The 22843-nt window shown below is 41.9% G+C and overlaps 1 protein-coding gene across 3 annotated transcripts in view; it reads left to right on the forward strand.

Annotated features, from left to right (window-relative positions):
* The window catches only part of GPHB5 (glycoprotein hormone subunit beta 5), an 85185-nt gene extending 67873 nt beyond the window's left edge, over positions 1 to 17312 (forward strand). The window contains exons 6-9 of one of the 3 annotated variants that reach the window (XM_084983169.1): positions 6165 to 6276; positions 7781 to 7956; positions 11253 to 11457; positions 16032 to 17312. In XM_084983169.1, the coding sequence (XP_084839295.1) occupies positions 7850 to 7956; positions 11253 to 11457; positions 16032 to 16220 (501 nt within the window). In that variant the 5' untranslated portion in view covers positions 6165 to 6276; positions 7781 to 7849 and the 3' untranslated portion in view covers positions 16221 to 17312. Of the gene's footprint in view, positions 1 to 6164; positions 6277 to 7780; positions 7957 to 11252; positions 11458 to 16031 lie in introns of those variants that run through there. The other 2 variants (XM_021075408.2, XR_014820484.1) reach the window with 2 other exon arrangements.
* The last annotated feature ends 5531 nt before the right edge of the window (positions 17313 to 22843 follow it).

The raw sequence follows: 22843 nt of genomic DNA on the forward strand, positions 1-22843 counted from the left end.
GTGCAGATCAGGATAATCCTGACATCTGGGTCAGTGAACAGAGAGGATCAGTAAGAAGGTCTTCAAGGGTTTTGAGTTAGGAAACTGAATCACAAGGTACTTAGATAAAATTGATGGAAGTGTGTGTGTGTGTATGTGTGTGTGTGTGTGTATGTGTGTGTGAGTGATGCAGGGGTAGGGGTGTGGGACAGGAAGTTGCCTGGTATGAATCTCAAAAAGTTTCATTTACAGAAATGGGAAATACTAGATGGAGGGGTGGGAAAGACCTTGGACAGAAAGATAATGAGCTCAGTTTGAGACATAATGAGTTTGGGCTGTTTCTGTGACATTCACACACGGAGATCATGTAGATAGTGAGGAAATCAACAAATAGTTTTAAATGTTTATATACCTAATATTCCAACTGTTTCATCTTGATGTTCTGGGCCAGACTTGGTTTGCTTTCTATCCACGACTTGTTAACTCAGAATTATGGGTTTGGAGTTCCCGTCGTGGCGCAGTGGTTAACAAATCCGACTAGGAACCATGAGGCTGCGGGTTCGATCCCTGCCCTTGCTCAGTGGGTCAAGGTTCTGGCGTTGCCGTGAGCTGTGGTGTAGGTCGCAGATGTGGCTCGGAACCCGCGTTGCTGTGGCTCTGGCGTAGGCTGGCAGCTACAGCTCTGATTCGACCCCTAGCCCAGGAACCTCCATATGCCACAGGAGCGGCCCAAGAAATGGCAAAAAAGAAAAAAAAAAAAAAAGAATTATGGGTTTGAAATATTTACCTTATTCAGCTCTTAAAAATCTCAAACTTTGTCTCTTAGTTTTTGGCAAGCATTTTGCAAAGGTGGGTCAGTGGTTCCATGAGACACTCAGTACCCAGAGAGAAACGAGTCTTAGGTAAGCCCTAAAAATACTGCTGTTCACTATACTCACAGCCATGGTGTCTTCAAGCTCTTATATTGTGTTTTCCTTCATCTCAGTCTTTGCCTGTCCAGCTTATTCTTTTGGCTGGTGATTTTTTTTTTCAAAGCCTATTCTTTATTATGAAATTCTTCCATTCCTTTGATTATATTAGTTTCTCATCTCTGGCCCAATAACTATCCTGGCTTCGTCAGTCACTAAATGTCATTAGGGCCATCTCTACTTATGAGACATTTCTCCCTGTCATTTATTCTGATGTGGGCTCTTCAGTGATGTGAAGGTAAGAAGCAGTGATTCATCTAGGCAGACCAGCACATTTCAAAAGACTGAGACTTTCAAATCAAGTAATGAGGCTCAGCAGATCAGAAATCAGATTCTGGATAAATAAGCATTTTGATAAATTCTGAAAAAAATCATCTCTTTTATGGACTCCTTGCTGCTCTAAGCTTCGAAATCTTACACGCGTCATCTGCATGGACTCAGATGTTTCCATAAGGTTAATCTGACCATCCCTCACTGTAGGCCATCGTTTCTCACTGGAACAACACATAGAAAAGTGGTTAAAACATCTGGCTACGGGGAACAGCAATCAGTTAGAGCTGCATTTGAACCCTAGCTCCATCACTCATTTGCTCCAAGACCATGGTCAATTTGTTTAACTTCTTTGGGCCTCAGTTTCCTCATCATAAAAGGTAGATAATAATATTTCATGGGATTGTTATTTTTGAATTAATAGACGGGCTGCATGAAAAGCATCTAGGAGTTCAAATAATTATTCCTTGTCATTGGGTAGCACCATCCATGCACTAGATCTGTTCTGTCCAATATGGTAGCCATTGCCTGTAGCTCTTAAGGACTTGAAATGTGGCTGCTTTGAACTGAGATGTGCTGTCAGACTCCAAAGACTTAGTATAAGAAAAGGGTGTAAAAAGAGTGCAAAGTACTTTATTAATAATGTTTTATATTGATTATATGATGATATTGAGTAAAATCTTATTTTAATGCTTAACATGCTGGAATTATTACAAGTATTTTTAGCTGTTCCTTTTATTTTCTTAATATGATTACTAGTAATTTAGACTTTTTTTTTTTTTTGTCTTTTTAGGGCTGCACCCGTGGCACATGAAGGTTTCCAGGCTAGGGGTCCAATCGAAGCTGTAGCTGGCGGCCTACACCACAGCCATAGCAACGCGGGATTTGAGCTGCATCTGCAATCTACACCACAGCTCATGGCCACGCCGGATCCTTAACTCACTGAGCAAGGCCAGGGATCGAATCTCTGTCCTCATGGATACTAGTCGGGTTCGTTAACCACTGATCTACAATGGGAACTCAGACTACTAGTCATTTAAAGTTGCATATGTGGCTTGAATTCTATTGAATGTAAGACTTATCCTGCAGGACATATGAGATTGTAAGCAAAGCCTTACCTGGGTCACCACAGCACCCCCTCCCCTTACCTGAGCTGGTGTCTTTGTTCCAGTCTGTCCCCTCATTATGCCCACAGGATCTTTCTGAAACACTTGCTTGGCTCCTACTTTTACATTAGAATCACGGTTGAGCCCTTCAGAGTGCCTGGCCTGTAGCCCATCTTCTGCTACTGTCCTCATTCCTCTTCTCCCGGTACACTCTATGCTGAACCACAATGACTCCTAGTAGCTTCCCAGACTCACCACACTCTCTTCTATGGATTTATTATTCATTCAACAAAATGTGAGCCAGGCAGTAAACAAGACAGACAAAGAGTCTTAATTCCAACAGTGGAATCAATGTGTGGTTTCCTCTGCCTGAAGTGAATTATCTCCCAACTTGCTGGAGTCACTTTGATAGGAAGTCTAACATCTCATAGCATCCTATCTCCATTTGTATAACTTCACTTAATCCACTTAATGTTCTATTGACTTATTTTTTAAGCTTCTGGTTCTTTTAATTTCTCAACAGTAACACTTAAAAATTAACTATTTTGTTGGGAGTTCCCGTTGTGGCGCAGTGGTTAACGAATCTGACTAGGAACCATGAGGTTGCGGGTTCAGTCCCTGCCCTTGCTCAGTGGGTTAACGATCTGGTGTTGCCATGAGCTGTGGTGTAGGTTGCAGACGCGGTTCGGATCCCGCGTTGCTGTGGCTCTGGTGTAGGCCGGTGGCTACAGCTCCGATTGGACCCCTAGCCTGGGAACCTCCATATGCCGCTGGAGCGGCCCAAGAAATAGCAAAAAAAAAAGACCAAAAAAAAAAAAATTAACTATTTTGTTTTTCTTAATGTAGAATAATTCCTTTCATTTAAAAATTCAGATATTGACATATATTAACATTGTATTAATCTTAGTGGTACAACATGATGATCTGGTATATGTATACATTGTCAAATGATTACCACATTGTTTTGTTACATCCATCACTACACAGTTACAATGTTTTTTTTTCTTGTGACAAGAACTTGAATATCTACACTTTTTAGCAGCTTTCAAATGCATAATACAGTGTTGTTAACTATCACCATTATGAACATTACATTCACAGGCCTTATTTACTCATAACTGGGAGTTTGTAGCTTTTGACTAGCTTCATCCATTTTGCCCAGCCTCTAATTAAAATGCTATTTTATTTGTTGTTGCTGTTTTTTTTTTTATTTTTTATTTTTTATTTTTTTATTTTAGGGCTGCACCTGCAGCATATGGAAGTTCCAAGGCTAGGTGTTGAAATGGAGCTGCAGCTGCCAGCTTACACCACAGCTTGTGGCAATGCCGGATCCTTAACCCACTGGGTGAGGCTAGGGATGGAACCCACATCCTCATGAATACTAGTAGGGTTCGTAACCCACTGAGCCACAATGGGAACTCCTTTTGTTTTATTTTTTAATCAATTTTTAAATTTGAGATAGTTGTAGATTCATATGCAATTGTCAGAAATAATACCGAGATACTGTAGTACGATATTACAACCAGGGTGTTAACATTGATATAATCACCTGTCTTCTTTAGATTTACCCAGTTTTATTTAGATTTGTGCATGTGTGGGAGTTCCCATCGTGGCTCAGTGGTTAACAAATCCGACTAGGAACCATGAGGTTGCGGGTTCGATCCCTGGCCTTGCTCAGTGGGTTAAGTATCTGGCATTGCCTCGAGCTGTGGTGTAGGTTGCAGATGCCACTGGGATCCCATGTTGCTGTGGCTCTGGCATAGGCCAGCAGCTGCGGCTCCAATTGGACCCCTAGCCTGGGAACCTCCATATGTTGTGGGTGTGGCCCTAGAAAAGGCAAAAAGACAAAAAAAAAAAAGATTTGTGCATGTGTGTATATTTAGTTCTATGCAATTTTATTACATATTTTGTTCATTTATTTATCACCACAGTCAAGAGCCAAACAATTCCATCATCACACAAATCCTACATTTGCCCCTACTAACCACATCCATTTCCCTTTTATCTCTGAGTCTCCTTGACTACTGGCAACCATGAGTCTGTTCTCCATATCTAGAATCGTCATTTCAAGAATATTATATAAATGGAATCATTAGCTATATAACTTTTTAGAGCTGGCTTTTTTTCATTCAGCATGAATCTCCAAAATTCCTGTGAGTTGTCATACGTTATTCCCTTTTACAGGATTCCATGATGTGGGTGTACCACAGTTTGTTTAACCATTCACCCACTGAAGCACACCTGAGTTTTTTGAGGCTGTTATGAATAAAGCTACCAAGAACATTAGTGTACAGTGTGTGTGTGTGTGTGTGTGTGTGTGTGTGTGTGTGTGTGTGATCCCATGGCATGTAGAATTCCCAGGCCAGGGATCAGATCTGAGTTGCATTTGTGGCCTTTGCTGCAGATATGTCAGCATCAAATCTTTTAATCCACTGTGCCAGGCCAGGGATGGAACCTGCGTCCTGGTGCTAGCAGAAACACCTGATCCTGTTATGCCACAGCTGGAACTCTTATGTAAGGTTTTTATGTGAACATAAATTTCCCTATCTCTGGGATAAATGCCCAAGGGTGCAATTTCTGGGTCACATGTACTTTTTTTTTTTTAATCACTCCCACTGGACTATTGATTCTTTGGGGGCAGGTTCTTAGCTCTGCTAATATTTTCATCGCATGTACTTAGCGTGTTTCTGACATGTTGTAATATTCAATAAAATATGGGACAGAAAGAAGAAAGAAGAGATAAAGCAAAAAGAGAAGGAGGAAGTATATCATCTTTGCATTTTTTTTTTAATGAACCCAGTGTGCCGCCAGTGGTAGACAGTGTCTGGCATGTGGTAGTTGCTTAATAAATATGTGTTTTCTGATGAAAACTCTGGAGAGTAGAACAGCTCTCCTCTTCTCTGTCTCCTCTCCTCCCTTCACCCACTCCATCACTCAAGCACAGGCCTAGGTGCATACAGACACACACACAGACACATGCACGCAGACACACACATGAAGACACACATGCGAAGACACATTCACACAGACACACCCACACAGACACATGCATGCACCCTGGTTCCATGATCCCAAGAACCTTTTTTTGGAACAAAGCCAGTAGCTAACAAACGAGGTGCTGTTGCTATGAAGCTTAACTAACAACAACCTTGGCCTTGTTGTGTGACTGCCTGGGGAATTACAAATGAAGGATTTGGGGACCCAGCAGCTCTGTGGACTCATTCCAGTGAGAATACAGGATGCACTTGAAATAAAGAATGCTTCTTTGTGACTTATTAAGCTCTTCTCTGTTCCTCTCTATTAGGCATGTGTCTGCCATGCCCTGCAAAGCTTTGACATTCAAAAGTGGAAGAGTCAGGCGGAAATAAAAACATTCCACTTCAGCACCTAAGCCATGTGCCCCTTAATCTGAAATAAATCTGTGACAACTGACAGATTCTTCTTTCAAACAGTTGTAGAGAAAGGCTTGACTTGTCCTAGTAAATCAGACACAGGCTTCATTATTTTTAGTCTTGTTAAAAAAAATGTTACCATAGCAACTGCACCATCATCTAGGGCAAATGTTATCTCTTTAAATCAATAAAATGAAGAGCTATCACACAAATAGTGCTTTGAATAGTCAGCAACTTTTCAATGAAATTAATTTCTTCTAAGACTTCACATTCATTTTCATTGGTAATCCCAGAATGTTTATCTGTGTATATAAGGGACATTAAAAGCAACCTACAACTTTGTAAAATCCAAGGCTGACCTTTCTTGCATCTGTTTGCATAAAATCATGAATTCTATTATTTCCCGGAAATACATAGCTTCATTTGTGGTTTTTTTAATTCATCTACAGGAGGCATCATGCTAATTAATTTGACCCTTGGAAAGCATATTGTATATTCTGAAAGGACAATGGGAGAAACATGAGAGCATGTGCATCTTTTCTCAGCTCTTAAGAGACCACTGTAAGTGATTCAGCAGACAGCTGAGCCCTTAAGGGCCTTCACTTAGGACCTGAGGAACAGAGTGGGTACCCAGTATGTGCTGGTTGGTCAGTCTGACTTTTTTTTTCCTTTTTGGCCATCCTGTGGCATATGGAACTCCCAGGTCAGGGATCAGATCCGAGCAGCAGTTGTAACCTATGCTGCAGCTGCAGCAACGCCGATTCCTTAACTGCCTGCATTCCTGGTACTGCAGAGACACTGCCAATCCAGTTGCACCACAGCATGAATTTTGGTTTGACTCCATTCTTGGTCAGAACTGAAATTGTTTGAGAATATTCATGAAAAAGTATTACTGTACTAAAATTTGTATAATTTTAATTTGTATTTACTTTGGTAAATTTTATACCCACATAGCGTGAGATTTAGATTTAGATCTTAAAAATGAAATCTAACCTGTCAGACTTTCTTTTCTACTGAAAATTGTGTTCATTTTAATGACAGTTCAAAGCACCACAGGCTGCCCAGAAGCACAGTTAGTACCTGCCCATGTCACCTGGTTTCAGAATGCTGATAAGGTCTTCTGGCCCCAAACACTTTGCTTCCTCTATTTTCAGACTCATTTTTTTTTCACAATTACTACTTTTTTCTTTTTCTTTCTTTTTTTATTTTTTATTTATTTTTTGCTTTTTAAGGCTGAACCCATGACATATGGAAGTTTCTGGTCTAGGGTTCGAACCTACACCACAGCCACAGCAACGTGGGATCCTTAACCCACTGAGTGAAGTCAGGGGTGGAACCTGCATCCTCGTGGATACTAGTCGGGTTCATAACCCACTGAACCACAATGGGAACACCCACATTTAATACTTTTGAAGTCAGGATATGCCTAATCATTAATGGACATAATTTTTTCTTGGCAACTTTTTATTTCTTGGGGCTACATACAATGGTGATGGGAAAAAGAGGGAAACATCTATTGCCTCCTTATCAGGTATCAAAGACTGAGATAAACAATCTCTAGACTTTATTCTGTAGGATGCTCATATGAACTCCAGGAAGGAGGTGTTTTCAGTTTTGTGGGAAACTGAGACTCCGTGGGTTATAAGACTTATCCAAGATTGCAAGCTGGCAAGTGTCAGAATCAGATGAACACAGATTCTAAATGACTTTATTAGAAATACGAACCTTTGGATTCTCCATCTTCTTGTCCTCAGCTTATGTTCACAAAAAGTTTGCATAACTTTAAATTCCGGTGCTAGGAAGGACCTTATGAGTCATAGAGTCCAGTCTGATCATGTTACGCACGAGGAAACTGAGGCTGAGAGAAGTCATTTGCTCAACAGAGTCACAAAAGGATCAGCTAGGGAGGTTTTGAGGCTCTGGCGATGCCTCCCTCTCCTGCCTGGACCAGTCCTCACCCCTTCAAGGCACTGACACGGCTCCTTCCTCCTTTGTTGTCCTGCCCCCACCCCCACAGACCTCAAGATGGTTCTCCTTCACCTCTTTTCCCCTCTCTTACCCCTAGTGAACCTGTATCTTGTGACTCTGCCTCCAAGGAGTGAATCTATGTGAAGATAATGGATTAAGATGAGAGATGGTTCTGCAGGGCCTGTGCTTGAAGATACCAACCCCATCTTTGCTACATAAAGAGAGGGACTTTAATGGTGGAAACGTCAATGGAAATGGAAGAGAAGGTGGCAGGTACAAACTAAGGTGCTGAGAGATTCTGTTGGGGCCTTAAGCAACCTCACACTGCTGATAGAGAGGCAGATGGCAAAGACTGCAAAAATATGGCATCCATATGCCATTCCTCTTTCCTACAGTCATGATAAAGGTGGTGGGCCACTGTCCTCTGTGTGCAGAATGGAGTCAGAGGCTTTTCTTAACTCAGTGTCCTAGGCGGCACCATCAATTGACTGCAGGTGATTATAGGGATGAAGCAAACCAACTTTCCATCCTCAGTGTTGTCAGAAACTTTGGAGGCAGGTAGATTACTGAATAACTGAGCCTCCATTTTTCCCAATGGAAAAAAGGGAGAAAATATATTTGATTTATAGAATTATTGTAAGATTTAGAGATAACACAGGTAAAAGCACCGCAGATACCATGGAGTAGGTGCTCAGTGACTGTAAATTGTCCTTCTTATAAAGCTAAGGCTGATGGGCTTAGGCATGATACCATAGTCCTGCACTATAAAGAAGTTGGGGATTGTGAAAGGAAAGTACTCTTGGCTTCCCTTTTGTCTGTCTTTATCTTGTGACACTGCAGACACAAGTATGTATGTTTCAGGTCTCTTCTGTAAGGGTTGAACAGGCTCAGGTCAGGATGGCAGCTCACTGCTGATTGGCCAGCTCTTGGCCCAGCAAGTTAGGAAGATTCTACCAGGTAAGCGGTCTATCCCCATATTACTCCAGGTCTGGTTATACTGCCCCCAGCCTGAAAAGCTAAAGAGAATTCTTTATCCCAAACCTAGTGCAATTTCTATAAAATATATATTATTGTCTGACTCTAGAGATAGGTATTTTGATGGTATAGTGATGGATTCACTAAGGGTTATATGTTTGGAAAAAAAAAATCAAATCCTTAATGAGTAGCATGTCTATTTAAAGAACACCTTTCTTTGAAGAAAGCAGAAATGCCTTCATTTCTTTATTTAGTATCATTTATTTATTAACATGCATCTTAAATGTCCCAGGATATGTCATTATTAGTTATGATATGTAAACTCCTAAAGGCAAGGATGGTGCCTGCTTCATTTATTTTTTAGAGCACCCAGAATAAGGCTATGAATGATGAGGTTTTTAATCCATTTTTATGCTACATTTGCAGACTAGAATGTAAACTATGTCTCATCCTCATAAAAAATACTATTTCAGGAGTTCCCTTTGTGGCTCAGTGGTTAACAAACCCATGAGGATGTAGGTTGGATCCCTGGCCTCGCTCAGGGGGCTAAGGATCTGGCATTGCCATGAGTTGTGGTATAGATCGCTGATGCGGCTAGGATCCCGTGTCGCTGTGGCTCTGGTGGAGGCTGATGGCTTGACCCCTAGCCTGGAACATTCCATATGCGAAGGTGTGGGCTTAAAAAAAGCAAAAGAATACTATTTCAGTTTAGACTTTTAAGAACCAGAAATTGAATGAAACATTTCCATTAGAACAGCACTGAATATCCTTACATGCAGCACACATGCATACTTATTGGTTTAATTTTTAAAGTATCAAGATTAGTTGACTTTCTAAGATAAAACACTGCTCAATGTAGAAAATGTAAAACATGCTGACAACTACATGGAAGAAGTAAAAAGTTGTCTTTATTTCCCATGCTGGAAGATAATCACTTTGAACCTCCTAGTATTTTTTTCCTGTGTGATTCATTTAAAATTGTTACGAATATGATCCAATCCTTAAACTAACTTTAAGACATTCAAAATATTTCTTCTCACTGTGATTTCCATGTTTTTGGTTAGTGAGCCCCTGTTCTTTCCAGGAAGATTTATTGTTTCGTTATTTTTCAATGCATTGAAATGTATTATGAGTTGAGGGAAAGAGTTTGCCCTGAGCTGCTGGTGCCCGCCTTCTGTTTCGAAGGAAAGTTGTGGTTACCATGAAGGAAAATCTAATCCATCTTGCCCCAGTGCACTTGTTCTCCCAGAGCCAGGTGAACTACCTTTGACTGTTTCCGTAGGATTATGTCACCCACCAAGGTAACTTTCTGTTTCAGTAGGTGATGTTAAGAAACAAAACAACACCCTTTACGTTAATCACTTTTGGAAATGAGAGAAGGGCTTTATGTCCCAAGGCTTTGATGTGTTCAGTGGTTCCTGTAAGGCTCTGCCTCCCTTTCGTTTTGATTGACAAGACCTTTCCTATATATTTGAGCAATCAAGCAGCCCAATAATAGAGGGTAGAGGTATTTTCCCAGAGCAAACTAGTACCACTCGGGGTGGTGACTTTCTGAAACCTTAGGTGCAAGTTTCAGCTTTAAAAGAAGAGTTCACTCCAGCAAAATCAGGTAAGTGCTTCTTCACACTTGTAGCTCCATTCCTACTGAGGGTAAGTCCAGAAAACCCTGCTAAGATGTAGGAGCAGTGAGATCAGTTTGGGAATAAATAACTTTGTAGCCTAATTCATAATGAATTGGGGCCATTCTATAAGTGCAGGGTCCACCCTAGTTTGAACATCTAGGTATGTTCTGACTGCTGGGGCCAAGCATGAAAGCAGTGATTCTGACTCCTAAGAGCATAGGGAATGACCAAGACACAGAGAAGCTAGACCTGGCTGCAGAATGGGGTTATGTTTTAAACACCCTTGATGCTTTGCATCATTTGGATATAAATTCAATCACAATGAGGTACCTATCACAGTGGAGGTATAATTGTAGCAAGTAGGACACATTTTCATGAATGGCCACCAAGTCAGATGCATGTGTCCATATCTTCTGCATACCCAAGTTTGGTGGGGGGTTGGTTGGGTTAGCAGTTATACATGTGAAGCATACAACTGTTATTTCTCTATCTCCTCCCCCTATGCCCCGTCTGTGACATTGGAAATATAATTTTGAGCAGAACATGTACCAAGTACCCTGGGTCTGAATACAAATTATTTGTGTGTGTACATGAAATATGATAGGATAGGCATTGCTTTGGGTGTTACTCTTACTTTGTGTTCATTTTGAGGCGACCGTTGGAACATACTTCTTTAACACACAAGCCAAGCCCAGCAGTTGGGAGGCTCCAAGGTAAAGCATGAAGATACCCTTGGAAGATGGGTTGTCTAGGAAGCTCAGTGAGCCAATGGAATCCATCCTGGAGCTGCTTGGAAGGAACTTCTAGCATTCGTGTGGGAGTTTGTGGGCATTGATAATTTCTCGCCCCATTTCTCCTTAAATGGCTAAGAGCAGAGTCCCTTTAATGACAACCAACATGCTATTGGCCGCCTCAGGGTGGCAGCTAGATCTGTTAATAAACTGTCTTTTCTTTCCCTCTCCTGGGGAACAGCATGAGGCTGGCACACCTGGTCCTTGGTCCCATGATTCTTCTCCTTCTGGCTGGCTGCGCCTGTGTCCTCAGCACCTCCAGCGGGAACCTGCGCACGTTTGTGGGCTGTGCCGTGAGGGAGTTTACCTTCCTGGCCAAGAAGCCGGGCTGCAGGGGCCTTCGGATCACCACGGATGCCTGCTGGGGACGCTGTGAAACCTGGGAGGTGAGTCCCAAGACCAGCCCAGGTGGTCGTGCCTTTAGGGCCAGCCACTTGGCCTAGCTCTTTTTTAAGAAATGTATTTAAAATTTTTTTTATGGCTGCACCCATAGCATATGGAAGTTTCTGGGCCAGGGATTGAATCCAAGCTGCAGCTGTGACCTACACTGCAGCTGTGGTAACACTGGATCTTTTAACCCAATGTGCCAGGCTAGAAATGGAAGCTGCACCTCCGCATCAGCCTGAGCTGCTGCAGTTAGATTCTTAACCTGCTGCACCATGGGCGGGAACTTCTGCCTGATTCTTACTTTCTTTCTTTCTTTTCTTTTCTTTTTCTTTTATTATAGACTAGCAATTTTATTTTTTTAAGCATTTTTTTATTACTCAAATGAATTTGTTACATCTGTAGTTGTGTAATGATCATAACAATCTAATTTCACAGGATTTCCATCCCACAGCCTAGGCACATCCCCCCACCCCCCAAACTGTCTCCTCAGGACACCATAAGTTTTTCATTTACTTTATAATGAAATGAGGTAGAACTGGGGTACCTACACTTCCCTGTGGATTAAATAAATAAACAAATCAACTACATGGTATCCCCAAAAGTAATCTGGAAGGAACATGAATGACATTGCCCTTCTAAGAGAGCATTGATTAATTTAATAACATGCTTTACACGATGTCTGTGTATTTGGGGATCACCTCCGGGAGTTCAAGGTGTAATTTTTTTCTACCCTTTTCACAGATGATGCTGAAGAATTCAAGGGATGGCTGACTGCAAAGTCATGTAGGGAGGGGTCAGCAGAAAGTTTGGAAAAAATTCTTGGTTCAAGCTTGTAAAGGAAAACTATTCCTTGTATCCCTCCACCTGTGCAAAAGCCAGCCATTTACCTGGAGAGACCCTCAGCTAATAGTGGGTGAGGGGAAGTCTCAGCCCATCCTCAGTGCTTTGCCCAGAGCCCCCCTCTCTCCCTCCCCCCCCAGGATAATTCCTGGGGGACCCTCAGAGATTACCAGGGACAGATACATTGGGGCCTTTTATATGTAATTACATCAAGCTTTTAAAGAGATATTGCATTTAAAATGGGATAAAATCTCAAAGTTAGGACCCTATTGGGCTGAGACAAGGAGACGTTGAGGGGTGAGGAGAAAGAGGGCTGTTCAACACCGCATCAGCTCACATCACAGAGTGACTGCTGCCTCTTCCCACTGGGGCCTGAGCTGGTGACTACGGAGGTGGTAGATCTGATCTTGTCACCCTGGCTCAAAAGCTTTTTTTCATATCCCTGTCCATATTTATTCCTTGATGCCCGTCTCCAGTAGCAACTCCACTAAGCCTTTTCTGACTGTCAGGTTAGCCTACTCTACCTTTTTTTTGTTGTTTTAATTTTATTTGAGTATACTTACAATGTTGTGTTAGTTTCAGGGTTACAGCAAAGTGAATCAGTTGTACATGTACATATGCATATATCCATTCCCTTTCAGATTCTTTTTCCATATATGTTATTACACAGTATTGAGTAGACATCTCTTACCCATCTATTTTATATACAGAGTATGTATATGTTAATCCCAACCTCCTAACTTATGCCTCCTCTCCATGTTTACCCTTTGGTAACCATAAGTTTGGTTTCAAAATCTCTGTTTCTGTTTTGTGAATAAGTTCATTTGCATCATCTTTATTATATTCCACATATTAGTGATCTCATATGATGTTTGTTCTTCTCTACCTGACTTACTTCACTTACATACGCTACCTTTTGTCTTACTTCCTCCCCCACCACACACTAGGTTTTAAGTTTTTTGAGAGCAGAGATTGATTCTTGCACCTTTCACAGTTCTTGTCAGAGTGATGTGTACATACAAGGGTTTTGATAAATGTCTGTTGAATTACAATGGATGATCCTTTCCTGGAGTCCTATACCCTCTTGACCAGTCAAGCCCATTTAGAAGTCCATGAGCACTGTTTGAAAGGGAAAAGTGTCCTTCTCCCCAGAGACTCAGAAAAATCTGCTGTCACTGGGGTAAACTCATGGCCCCATGAAGTGAAGTGAAAACTCAATTGTAGTGGATACCTGACATGAAACTTCTGGCGATGCTTTCTTGTATCCAGGGAGTGGCCAGGTGGTGCCTTCTCTGCTCACAGCTGTGTCTAGGCTATTTGGAGCTGTTATTGCCCTCCAGTCTCAAACCTCTATTCCCCTTATTTCAGCCCATCTTTTCTTCCCCTTATAAATCAGTGAACATCTTTAATTGGCTAACAGTCATCTACAAGAGGTTAGGGACTGTGTTCTCACTGGAGAAATGGAAGGAAGGACTAAGACCATCCAAGAACAAGGTTCTCATTAAAGTCAGCCAGCTTTAATTATGCCTTTACTGTGCTATCAAAAGGGAGGTGCCTTATAGAAAATAAACAAAAGTATGATTTATTCCCCTTCCCCTGCCCCAGTCTAAAAGTTTCTGAGATGTAAGGCACTTATTTTTGGTAACTTAACTGGGGAGCATGTCTGAAAATAAGGACGTTCATGATGACAAAGTAGCTGGATTTACTTTGAAGTCTGAACTGTTGCTGAAAATAGTCTTTGCTCATGGCCTGGGTTTAGGGTTGCCTGTGTTAGCAAAAAGCCCCAATGAAACCAAACCAGGATCCCAGTTAAAGCTGAATGAATGTCAGATTAAAAAAAAAAACCACCCCCCTTTTTTTCCTTTTTGGTATAAATCTTTCCCATGCAATCTTTGGGACGTACTTATATTTTAAAAATTGTTGTTTATTTGAAATTCAAATTTTATAGGATATTCTGTATTTTATCTGGCAATGGTGCCTGGGATTCCAGATTTCTGAGTGTAAGAGGACATGAAACAAACTGAGGAAGGATAAAATGTTACTTGATGATGAGGAGGAAGAAGGTGATGTTAAATTAAACTCTACAAGAGGTTAGGGACTGTGTTCTCACTGGAGAAATGGAAGGAAGGACTAAGACCAGAGGCAAGACCATTATTTCTGTGACATTCACGTAAGAACTTCATCCTGGTTCTCCATTAAACACATGTCATTTGCCCAGGACCAGTGAAGCTGCTGTCTTTGGAAAGCTTGTTGGTTGTTATTTTTATTATTACGTTCTTACTTTTGAAATTGCTCTGATGAGAACAATGGATTGTTTACATTTACTGAACACTTAATTGGTGCTGGGTGGGTGCATCCAGGACATTTTACCCTCTCAAACAGTGCTCGTGGGCTTCTAAGTGGGCTCGACTGGGGAAGAGGGTGTAGGACTCCAGGAAAGGATCATCTCTTATAACTCAACAGATATCAAAAGCCTTGTGTGATGCACAAGCTGTATTTCCACAACAGTGCTGTTTTACAGATGAGGAAACTGAGGCTTCAAGAAGTTCAGTGGATTTCCAAGGTCTTCAACAAGTGACAGGACAGGAATTTCAAGCTTAGAGTGTCTGACTGTAGAGTTTGAGATTTTAATTTCTACTTTGTGCTGGTTTCCTGATCTATTTATTAAAATTATCTTTGAATTCATGACTACTAAAAGGTGAAGGAAGGAAGTGAATCCTTCAGTGATCAGAACCACTGCACAGGGCATTCAAGGACCTGCTTTGCTCTGTCTTCTTTCATTGATTCAACAAATAGTTGTTGGGAATCTCCAGCGTTCCAGGAACCACTCTAGGGAGTAGAGTTATAGCAGTGAGTAAAATGGGCAAAAACCCTTGTCCTAATGGAGTTTCCTTTCTGGAGTGGGAGAAACACTATGCAAATAAATAAAATATATAATATATCATGTAGTCCTGACAGGTGCTTCAGAAAAAAATAAAGCAGGAAGAGGAAGAGGAGAGGAAGAGGAAGTGGCTGGGTGTGGAGGTGGAATGTTGCAACTTTAAACAGGATGGTCAGGAAAGGCTTTCCAGAGAGTGCAAGGTTGGAACAAAAACCCAAGGTTGAAGAAGGAGTGGATCACAGGGGAGAAGGGTGTCAGGCAGAGGGAAGAGCAAGTGCAAAGGTTCTGGAGAGGCCCTGTTGCTCCTGGGTTTGAGGAACAGTTGGAGACTCCTGTGGCTGGAGCAGAGGGCGGGAGCCAGAAATACAGGGTTGTGGAAACCTGAAGGTGGAGGTGCAGGGAGATGGTGTAGGGTCTTGAGGGTGATTGTAAGGACTTTGACTTTTGCTCTGAGTGAGATGGGAAACCACATGGGCTTTAAGCAGAGGGGAGATAGGATCGGACCTATTTTAAAAGGATCACTTGGGGCTATCCTGTCATAAATAGACCTTAGGGTGTAAAAGCTGAAGTGAGAAGACCAGTTAGAAGGCTTTTTGCAATGGCCAAGATTATTCATTTGCTAAGTATTTAGCACCTGCTGTGCACCATGGGGTCTTCTGGGAGCTCAGGAGATGAGAGTGAACAAAATCACCTTCCTGCTTTCAGAAGTTTGCTATCTCCTGGGAAGAAAACAACAAACATGGAAAGAGATGAATAACAAGCTAATTTCTGATGGTGATAAATGGTAGCAAGCAAATGAAGCAAGACAGTATGTTCTAATGGGTTTTCTGTTTTCTCCCTGGGGGGGGACAGAAGCCCATTCTGGAGCCCCCCTACATTGAAGCCTACCATCGAGTCTGTACCTACAATGAGACCAAGCAGGTGACGGTCAAGTTGCCCAACTGTGCCCCGGGAGTCGACCCCTTCTATACCTATCCCATGGCTGTGCGCTGTGACTGCGGGGCCTGCTCCACTGCCACCACGGAGTGTGAGACCATCTGAAGCTGCTGTGACCTGTAGAACCCAGCCAGCAGCCTTAAGCCTCATGGACCCCCTGCTCTGTCAGCATAGCAGCTATACCCCCGGACTGAGGACAGCTGAATTTGGACCACACTGTGGAGGAGGTTACCTGTCACCCTACACCCAGCTCAGGCACAGGGCCCAGAGGTGATATGCTTATACGAAAAGTGCCAAGCAATATTTGTGTCTTCACAAAATTCACACACTGCAAATTAATTTCTCTTTACCTTGAATCTCAGAATGTAATTCTTGGATCACAACCCTCCTCCAACTTGGATTTATAATAGGCCAATGTTTTCAAAGCATTGGGCATAATTTGGAAATGGGACTAGAAGGTCTTTAAATTCTCATGTCTTATAATGATGGGTCCCCAACTAGATTTATGATCAAAGTGCAAGAAATTAATAAAACCAGTGCTTTAGTCCTCATGCCCTCTGAGGAAATCTAGTTGCAAGCATCCTTAGAGAAAATACTGTTCTTTGGTTTTAACTGAGCGGTTGCTTGCACAAGAACTAGAGATTGCTCAGATTGGAAAAGGGAGGGCAATAGTAGCTCAAACTGAAAGGAGTCTGGGTTTGGGTGATTCTTTTCCCAAGCAAAATTCCAAAAATACCTTTAATATCCTTGATTAAGAGGCCCCTTTATGATAAAAAAATCAGAAAATATATGTTGTATAATCTTAAAAACTAATGAAACCAAACTCATGTTTTTAGACTCATGTGATGCTTCCCCAAAGCTCTGCCCAAAATGATCAGTCACAACTGTTCTTTCCCATTTAGCATATTTTAAATTTAAACTGGAATTTTTCCAGTTCAAAAGATTTACATGTTTGTGGGGTAAAACTGCACTGCTGACTCAGAGGAAAAAAGTCTGAGATGGTCTAGCTTTTGCCCTCTTGAAAATCTTACAGCAGCTGATTCTCTGACTTAAAAAAAAAAACTCTAATGTTACACAAGTGTCTTTAATTCTGACATTCTTGAGGTTGAAATTAACCTTGTTCCTTTTTCACATTACTCCAGGAAAATCTGTATTAATGCCAATAAAATATTTCCTCTGTCTCTTGAATTCATGAAACCCTTTCAGAAAAGTCTTTTTATTCTCTAACACACTTGGAACAACAATAACAAGCACCATAAAAACAAGCCGAAAATTATACTTACTTGCACATTGATTTAGGCTGTCATATTTAGTAGGGATGCAGATTTTGTCTGTGAACCATGAGTCCCAAAGGTAGCTCAGTCTGTATTCATAACCCTGATATATCGGAGCAGGGAGCCAGAAGTCCCCTTTCGATGAGGAACCAATGAGGCCCCATGAAAACAATAGAGAAGAGCTTAGCATTTATGGTCAAGGACTGTGGGGCTGAGGTGGGCATCTAGGAACAGAGGGTGTGAGGAACATCCATTCCAGCTTTTAGGGCAGATGTGTTTGTAGGTAGGAAAGTCACTCCACATGAAAAGCTGTTGAGTGTTTGGGGTCTCTGCTGGGGTGGAGAGTGGTGCCTAAGGATAATATTGGAAGGCATCATTCGGGTGTTTTCAACCCCTTCCTAAAACTTCTTTCAGGATTTTCTGCGAGAAAGAGCTGCTGCTTAACAAAACTCAGGGGGAAAAGCAGAGGAAATAAGGGCTTGTCAGAGTTTGAGAAAAGTTGACAGGTAGCATCAGGAAGGGTCCTAGTGGGAAACAAATAATGCCCGGTGGTGGGATATTGAGGAGAATTAAATGAAGAGGTTCTTTATAAGTGTGAGGACACAGCTAAGGAAAGCAACAAGCTAAGACTGGAGAAACATTTCTAGATGCTTGTTGGGGGCAATGGAAACCTGGGCTGAAGTACTGGGAAGAGGAGTGATTACCAGACCTAGAAGGGAGCTGGAGGGGATGGGAGATGGCAGGAGCTGTGGCTTTTTGTAGGAGGACGCAGACATTGTCGTTTTGAGGCCTGGGGTGGAGGGAGGTGGGGGGCAAATACTCCAACCTCATGTCACTCCTGTGCCTTCATCTTCTGCAGAAGCAAATGGGGAGGCAGAGAATCAGGGAGACAATTGGTACAGCTCATCAATGTTGGCCACCTGGGAAGCACATTGGAGAAGGGTGGGAAGTGGCTCTAAAGAGGGCGAGTGGATAAAATATCCCCTAGGAAGCTCTTGGGAAGATTAGTTGGGATGCCACAGGGAGTAATGCTGGCCTGAGAGCCATCACGTAAGCTGTAAGATGCCCAGGTGGTGAATTGGGATGGGATTCGAGTGGAAAGATGTGTACTGGCCAAAATAATTTTGACAACCTGTAAGAGAGGAGGGAACAAGGGTAATTATCAGGGCTGTGGGATTAATTGGTTGTTAAGGGCAGTCAAAGCACTCAGGGCTTGGTATAAAAGCCGCATTTGAATCAACTCTTCTGAAGCAGCTGGGCAGGCTGCAGTGAAAATGGGGCTTCTCCCCACCTAATTGGAAGCACAGTTGAATTTTCAAAAAGACTGAATCCACCACCCTGGCTCCTGCATGTAAGTCAAGGTTCTCATGAGATGGCAATGGGTTACAGAGACCTGAAATGGGGACAACACCTGGATGACCTTGAGAGACCCTCAACAGAGAGGCTGGTTCCTCCTTCCTGGAGGAATCAGGCTCCCAGTGCTTGGAGACCAGGCTAAGGCCTCATCAGAGGAGGCGGATTTACATGATGATGCCTGGCCTCCTCAAGTAATCCCTCATTTGTTGTACATGGACAAGTAGGGTCGAGTATCAGGATGACCTGGTTGGGAAGGAATTTCCCTGTGGTGGGATAAGTGAGATTTTCCACCAAGGAGCACCAAGACTTGACTAACGGAGAGGAGGAGGGGGATGCTCTTGGGAATGGATCCTGAGAGTGCCATCCTGGGATGAGGGGGGAGGGTGGCGGAATATAAGGCCAGATAAGGAGAGTTTAATGGGGACATTCTCCCATGACCTGGGATTTAGGTCCCCACAAAAGCCCCTGGACCTTGCTCGTGTGCTGTTGGGATGGCTCCCTAAAGCTTGGGGGAAACGGTGGCTTACATTAATGAGGAGAAGATGCTAGACTGTCCTGGCAAAGTATTTGAGGACAACAGGCTCAGAGTGGGGCTGCTGCTCTGTTCACCTGCAGGGTTCAGTGGACACTCCCTTCACTAAAGCAATGAGGGATATACCAGTGAGGGGCTTTTGCATCACAGAAAAGCTTGACAGTGGCTGTTATCAGTAGTCGGGGGTCGGTAGCAGGAGAAACTGCCTCTGGCCAGGCTGCCTGTTAGCAGAGGTGAGGGGATATGAAGTAGTCGAGATCTGGTGTGACAGGGCGCTGTCAGAGGCAAGGGGAACATAGTTGCTCTAAGAGGCAGAAAAGCTGCAAAGTCTCTAATCCACAGGATCTCTGGTGCTGGCTATTAAGCCTACAACACTGTTTCTGGTATTCAAACAACTTCTATAGTAGGTTTACTATAATCAGAAAAGTTATTAATGAAAAGGAGGAAAAATGTCTCTTTGCTAAACTTGAATCTTTTTCAAGTCTCTCTCGTCCCTCTTCCTGTCTCCCTCTCTGCCATTCTTTTTTCCTCCCTCCCTCCCTTCCACAAATACTTATTAACTCTAACTTCATGCAAGGGACTGTCTTGGGAAATGAGGATATAAGCATTGTTTCCATGTATGGATTTCTTACTATAAGCAGTCACCTTTATTGCCCTTTCACCATCATTGTTTTACAAATGATGAGACCGAAGCTCAGAGAAGTCAGGTAACTTGCCTAAGACCAGACAGCTGACTGGCAGCACGTGCCAGGTTTCTCTGACCCAGAACCAAATGCTTTCCACTGGAGCAAGATAGCTTTTTGCAGGGTTCCTTCCAAGTCTTTCCTGCTTGGAGAAGTCTTCGAGTTTATTGATGTCAGACTGTCTTTGACCTCTGTTGAGTATGTGCGAGGTCTCACCTGGAGGTGACTCAGTACAAGCTTGGTTGTTTTAGGGAGATTGTAATTTTTTATGTGCAAGCTTTGCTACAACTCAAAACAAAGCTTATGGCAGGAGAGACTGAGGAGAAGTAAAGAGCATCAAAGGGAAATTCAAAGAAACTGCTGCGAAATGAAGGTTGTATGCTCTTGTCTCCCAGGCAAGATGATCAGTGGGTGCGGAGCAATGGGGGTCCAGTGCCTTTCAGAGGAGCTCTAGATAAAGCTGACTTTAAGCAGCTCCTTATTCTTGGAAATAAGCTTACTTTGCAAATAACAAAAGGTAAGGAGAAGGGGAATTTCCTGAATTTTTTTTCCATGACAGTATTTTCCAATGAAGAATATAAATGCTCACAGCACATTCTACTTCTGGTAGCTCCACTAATTGAATTCATGCTTTCTTTCTTCCACTGATTAGGCAATGAGTGAGCTACAGAGAAGAAGCAAATTCTGCTGCAGTGACTCACTTAACTTTTCAAATTAATTGTTTATTTTAATTAGTTATTTTGCTTTTTAGGGCCACACCTGTGGCATATGGAAGTTCTCAGGCTAGGGGTCTAATGGGAGCTACAGCTGGCGGCATAGGCCATAGCCACAGCCATGCCAGATCGGAGCTGCATCTGCAAGCTACACCACAGCTCATGGCAATGCTGGATCCTTAACCCACTGAGTGAGGCCAGGGATTGAACCCACAACCTCATGGTTCCTAGTCGGATTTGTTTCTGCTGCGTCACAGCAGGAACTCTGAATTAAGCTTTTAATGTAATGAAAAGCATTTCTGTGATAATCTGGATATCTCATTGAAAATAATATGGCATTGATAAAAACAAATCACAAAGTTTTCTAAGAGGACTGATTATCTTTTTTTATTACTCAATGAATTTTATTACATTTAAAGTTGTACAATGATCATTACAACCCAATTTTATAGCATTTCCATCACAAACCTCCAGCACCACCCCCAACCCCCAAACTGTCCCATTTGGAAACCATAAGTTTTTCAGTCTGTGAGTTGGTATCTGTTCTGCAAAGAAGTTCATTGTGTCCCTTTTTTAGATTCCACATGTAAGTGATAGCATATGATGTTGGTGTCTCACTGTCTGACTAACTTCACTTAGCATGATAATTTCTAGGTCTATCCATGTTGCTGCAAATACTGTTATTTCTTTCCTTTTAATGGCTGAGTAATATTCCATAGTGTATACGTACCACACCTTCTTTATCCACTCCTCTGTCAATGGACATTTAGGTTGCTTCCATGTCTTGGCTATTGTATATGGTGCTGCAATGAACACTGGAGTACATGTATCTTTTTGAGTCATGGTTTTCTCTGGATAGATGCCTAGGAGTGGGATTGCTGGATCAAATGGTAATTCTATTTTTAGTTTTATGAGGAATATTCATACTGTTTTCCATCTGTAGATGGCCTTGGGTAGTATAGTCATTTTGATAATATTGATTCGTTCAATCCAAGAGCCTGGTATGTCTTTCCATCTGTGTTTGTGTCATCTTTGATTTCTCTCATCAGCATCTTATAGTTTTCAGAGTACAGGTATTTTGTCTCTTTGGGTAGGTTTATTCATAAGTATTTTATTTTTGAGGCAATGGTAAATGAGCTTGTTTCCCTAATTTCTCTTTCTGATCTTTCATTGTTAGTATACAGAAATGCCATTGATTTCTGTGTATTAATTTTGTATCCTGTGAATTTGCCAAATTCATTGAAGAGTTCTTAACAGTTTTCTGGTTTTTCTTGGTATAGTATCATGTCGTCTGCAAATACTGATAATTTTACTTCTTCCTTTGCAATTTGGATTCCTTTTATTTCTTTTTCTTCATTGATTGCCATAGCTAGGACTTCCAAAACTATGTTGAATAGAGTGGCAAGTGTGGAAACCCTTGTCTTGATCCTGTTCTCTTGAATTCTTTCAGCTTTTCACCATTGAGGATCATGTTAGCTGTGGGCTTGTCATATATGGCTTTTATTATGTTGAGGCAGGTTCCCTCTATGCCCAATTTCTGAAGGGTTTTTATCAGAAATGGGTGTTGGATTTTGTCAAAGGCTTTTTCTGCATCTATTGAGAGAATCATATGTTTTTTTTTCTTCAGTTTGTTAATGTGCTGTATCACACTGATTGATTTATGGATATTGAAGAATTCTTGCATCCTTGGGATAAATCCCACTTGATCATGATGTACGATCCTTTCACTGTATTGTTGGATATGATTTGTTGGGGATTTTTGCATCTATGTTCATCAGTGAAATTGGCCTGTAATTTTCTTTATTTGTGGTGTCTTTGGTTTTAGTATCAGGGTGATGGTGGCATTAGGGGTGTTCCTTCTGCAATTTTTTGGAATAGTTTCAGAACGATAGTTGTTAATTCTTCTCTAAACGTTTGATAGAATTCGCCTGTGAAGCCTACTGGTCCTGGACTTTTGTTTGCTGGAGGTTTTAAATCAGTTTCAATTTCAGTACTTGTGATCAGTCCATTCATCTTTTCTATTTCATCTTGGTTTAGAGTTGGAAGATTGTACTTTCTAAGAATTTCTTCTAGGTTTTCATTTTATTGGCATATAGTTGCATGTAGTAATCTCTTATGATCCTTTATATTTCTGTGATGTCCATTGTTTAACTTCTCCTTTTTCATTTCT

This window comes from Sus scrofa, chromosome 1 (genome assembly GCF_054392235.1).
Source record: "Sus scrofa isolate SSC_HxYL_T2T_F1_AM1 chromosome 1, Sscrofa_HxYL_maternal_Yorkshire_Landrace_v2.0, whole genome shotgun sequence".
NCBI lineage: Eukaryota > Metazoa > Chordata > Mammalia > Artiodactyla > Suidae > Sus > Sus scrofa.